At 40.8% G+C, this 3,795-nt stretch overlaps 1 protein-coding gene across 1 annotated transcript; it reads right to left on the bottom strand.

Moving 5' to 3' along the window:
- Window positions 1–1,832: 1,832 nt before the first annotated feature.
- Window positions 1,833–2,609, bottom strand: LOC103081246 (olfactory receptor 8K5-like). Its single transcript, XM_007461738.1, has one exon. The coding sequence runs from the start codon at window positions 2,607–2,609 to the stop codon at window positions 1,833–1,835; it is 777 nt and encodes a 258-aa protein (XP_007461800.1).
- Between the last annotated feature and the right edge of the window lie 1,186 nt (window positions 2,610–3,795).

The following is a 3,795-nucleotide window of genomic DNA, read 5'->3' as shown; positions in this document are numbered from 1 at the left end:
TCTTTCCCTTACCCCAGATACAAGAGATATGAAAATAGGACCTTAACTCAGAAATACCTTGGTGTTGGAAGTTTTGTCTGCATTTTTCCCCTGAGATATCCTGTGTCATGTGAATCCATAGATTTAGTATTTTAAAATTTCGGGATAATTTTATTAAACCAAAGCTTTTTATTTTTCTCTAACATTATGTTGGATTCCTTTTTTATCAACATCAATTTTGCATATAATGGAACCTCATTTCTCCTCCATATGTACGATTTTCTCTAATCAACTTGCTCATTTTTATCTTATTTTCTTCCTTTTCCCAATCCTGCCTTCCAAATCCTTTACCGTGTTTTCAGCAATAATTACTTTCTAAAGTCTGCTTCCCACATGGACATCATTTCTATGATGGCACCATGAATTTTTTCCCCCACTTCCTTTCTAAGTTCAACCATGTCATGTTTTACCTTATTCTGTTTTCCTACTATTTTTTCTCCAGAGCTCATGTTTCTTTGTTTTGAGATATTATTTTTTTTGGAGACATTTATTCATTACATTTAAAAAATTCATGGTGACATTGATGGTCACAATTTTCATTTGCTTCTTTTTTATTGAGGTATATTTGTTTTACAATATTATATTAGTTTCAGGTGCACAACACAGTGATTCAATATTTTTATAGATTATACACCATTTAAATTTATTTGCTTCTTTATCAATATTTTTCTAGTGAGTTATTAATTTCTCCTGTTTTTTCACTCCTCTTATTGTCTTTTGATATGTTAGTAAAGACTTGTACAAAATCCTTGCATACTATTTCTCATTTTCTTTGATGAGGTGTGTTCTACCTGGACTACATGTTTTCCTTGAGAAAAAGGTCAAGCTGGTAGAAATTCTCGTTATAACATTAGCATTTGTGTGAGTGAGGTATTTATAGGGTTTACTTCCTCCCAGTCATCTAAGATTGGCAGCTCCAGGGCTATCAATGATTCAGTCTCTTTCTTTCAAACTGTCTCACCAACAGACTGCTTCCTGACAATGCAGTCTGCTTGCGTGATTCCTCATCCGTCTCTGCTGCCAGCTTCTGTTTGAGGACAAGCCATTTTGGAGATGCTCCCACAGCTAGCCTGTGTGCTCTGTTCCTGTTAGCTCCTAGTTATCTCCTACTTTAAGACATAAGGGGTTGTTTCTCAGGTTTTTCTTCCTCCTTGTTTTGGATAATTTCTGAGATTAGAAGTGGTCAGCACTATTTTAAAATTAGAGTCTCATTTTCACTATAGATCTTGCTTATCTAAATCTCTTCTTTATTTTCTGTAAATATGACACCATGATTAGTTGTCTGCATTTATTAATCCATTGATGTAACGCATGGTGTTGTATTTTAAAGCAGTTAGTCCTCTTTGTTCAAGTTTGGAGAAGTAATGTGAGGGAGTCATTTTTTTGCTTCTAAGACAGAAGCAGAAATTAATAATGTTATAATTAGCATAATGGCTTTAATGTAAGTATTGGGACCTCACTAGTAGGATTAGAAATGTGATCCTATTTCTCACTGGTTATGAAATCTATGTGTCTCAGTTTCCTCATCTATAAAATGGTTTTTAAAAAAAGTCTTTCTCGGGCTTCCATGGTGGCATAGTGGTTGAGAGTCCGCCTGCCGATTCAGGGGACACGGGTTCGTGCCCCCCTCTGGGAAGATCCCACGTGCCGCAGAGCAGCTAGGCCCGTCCACATCCTGCCCAGTGAGGTGTGTAAGTTATCTATTCCTAGGACATGCTTCTATGCACGCACTAAAAACAAAAATATAGGGAAAAGGTGACATTATACTGAAACCTGAGATGATTTACCATATTTTAGTATGTTACCACCTTTTGGCCCATTTCCGTAGCGCCATGACAGTCCCAGTATGACCAAGTAGGAACAAGAAAACTCCCCCCACCCAACGTGGAGGAGGAGCTGATGATGGAAGTTTGATGTCTATTCAAAAATGAGGAAGGTGGTCTTTTCCCCCTCCTCACTTTTCCTTTGATTATAAAACTGTATAGTATGACCAACAATTCTATTTCTTGTGTATCTGAGCACAGCATAAGTAACAAGGGAACATCATCACAGTAGAAATGACTGATGACATTAGAGCTGCAAAAAGTCAATGTAAAAATCTTGATAGTGAACATCAGTGCTTGAAAGGTACTGTAGAGGTATGGGATGCCTACCAGCACATGACAAAGTCTCTGGGACATGATAACATTGTAGAGCAGAGGGTTACAGATGGCCAAATAGCAGTCATAGGCCATGGCTGACAAGATAATGAACATAAGGAAGGAAGCCAACTGTGTGGTGCATGCATAATAGGAAATGGTAATTTGATCCACAACAAAATTTACCAGCATCTCAGGACAAACGACAGTAGAATTACCAAGATCAATGAAAGCCAGGTGTTTGATAAAAAAGTACATAGGTGTGTGTAGGTGGGAATCCACTTGGATCAAAATGATCATTCCCAGACTTCCCACCACTGTGATTGTGTAGCTAATGAGGAAGACCCCGAAAAGTGGGGCCTGCAGCTCAGGATGCCTTGTGACTCCCATCAGAATGAATTTAGTCAGCGATAATAGATTCTGTTGGCCCATTTAGTCCAGTTAGCTTTTCTGGAAAAAAACAGGTTGTTATTAGCTTCCTTGTGGTGTCATCTAAATAAAGTATAATATGTATAGACAGAAAAAAACAAACAAAAAACTGTAGTCCAGTAAGCTCTCAGGGTGACACTCCCTTGCCTACCGCTTGTATTTCTCACAAACGTCCTATACTAATAAATTCTTTCCTTACCTGTCACTCTGCCTCTCGTTGCTTTCTTTCTGCACTGAGACAGACCTATGCTCCACTGAGTCCCAAAATGCATTCTGCGGTGTCATAACCACTGAAGTTATTTGAGCACAAAGTGGGCTCCCCCAGGAAATAGTGAGTGTATCTGAGCACAAAGTGGGCTCCCCAGGAAATAGTGAGTGTATCACCTGGAGGATTCGGGCAGAGCCTGTCTGTCAAGATGCCACAGGTGCAATTCCTGCACTGGGCATGGTCAGGGAGTCTTTGGCCCTCAAATATCATTCTAATTCCAAGATTCTGTACATCTCTGATACAAAAGCCACATCAAGTTTTGCTGCTTCCACAGAGACTTTCCTGTTTGGGAAAATCTCTCACCTCTCTGCACGTTTGTGTCTGAATCCCGTCCATGCACACACACACACACACACTCCACACACTGCGTCAAACGCTTCAAATATCCGGTGGAGGCACATCTTACACTCATTCATCTATAAAAGCTAGAGGGGGAAGAAGAGCAGGAACATAATTTGAATAACATGGGGGTGTCTCCTGGTTTTCTGCTCAATAAGCAGAGGCCCCAGGCCAAGCGGAGGTGCGATGGGAGGCGAGCGCCTGCCACCGTATCCTCACTGTGTCTCACTCCCTGTGGGCCGCTCAGAGCTGGGAGGCATCTTGAATATCGGGCTGCTGAACACAAGCCAGCTACTGCAGCTGAGGCATCACCAAAAAGCAGAGAAATCAGTTCCAGCCTCAAAGGTGCTGAACCCTATGAGAGACATGAAGTCTGCTTCTGTTGTGAGGTCTTCCAGCGTGAGTTTAAAGGGAATTTAGGTACTGTTTGATTTTTCCCTCACATGCCGACTTTAGAGGGTATTGAGGTACAACTCCACTGTGCAAGGTCTATCACTATGTCTGGTGTCGACCACAGGATGGGGAGGCCCCAGATCTACTATTCTCATCTTAGAACCCTGAGAGAGCATGGTTCTGGGCACC

This window comes from Lipotes vexillifer, unplaced genomic scaffold, assembly GCF_000442215.2.
Source record: "Lipotes vexillifer unplaced genomic scaffold, Lipotes_vexillifer_v1.1 scaffold163, whole genome shotgun sequence".
NCBI classification, from domain to species: domain Eukaryota; kingdom Metazoa; phylum Chordata; class Mammalia; order Artiodactyla; family Lipotidae; genus Lipotes; species Lipotes vexillifer.
Note: the sequence above shows the minus strand (reverse complement) of the source record. Positions and strands in the feature narration are given on the sequence as shown.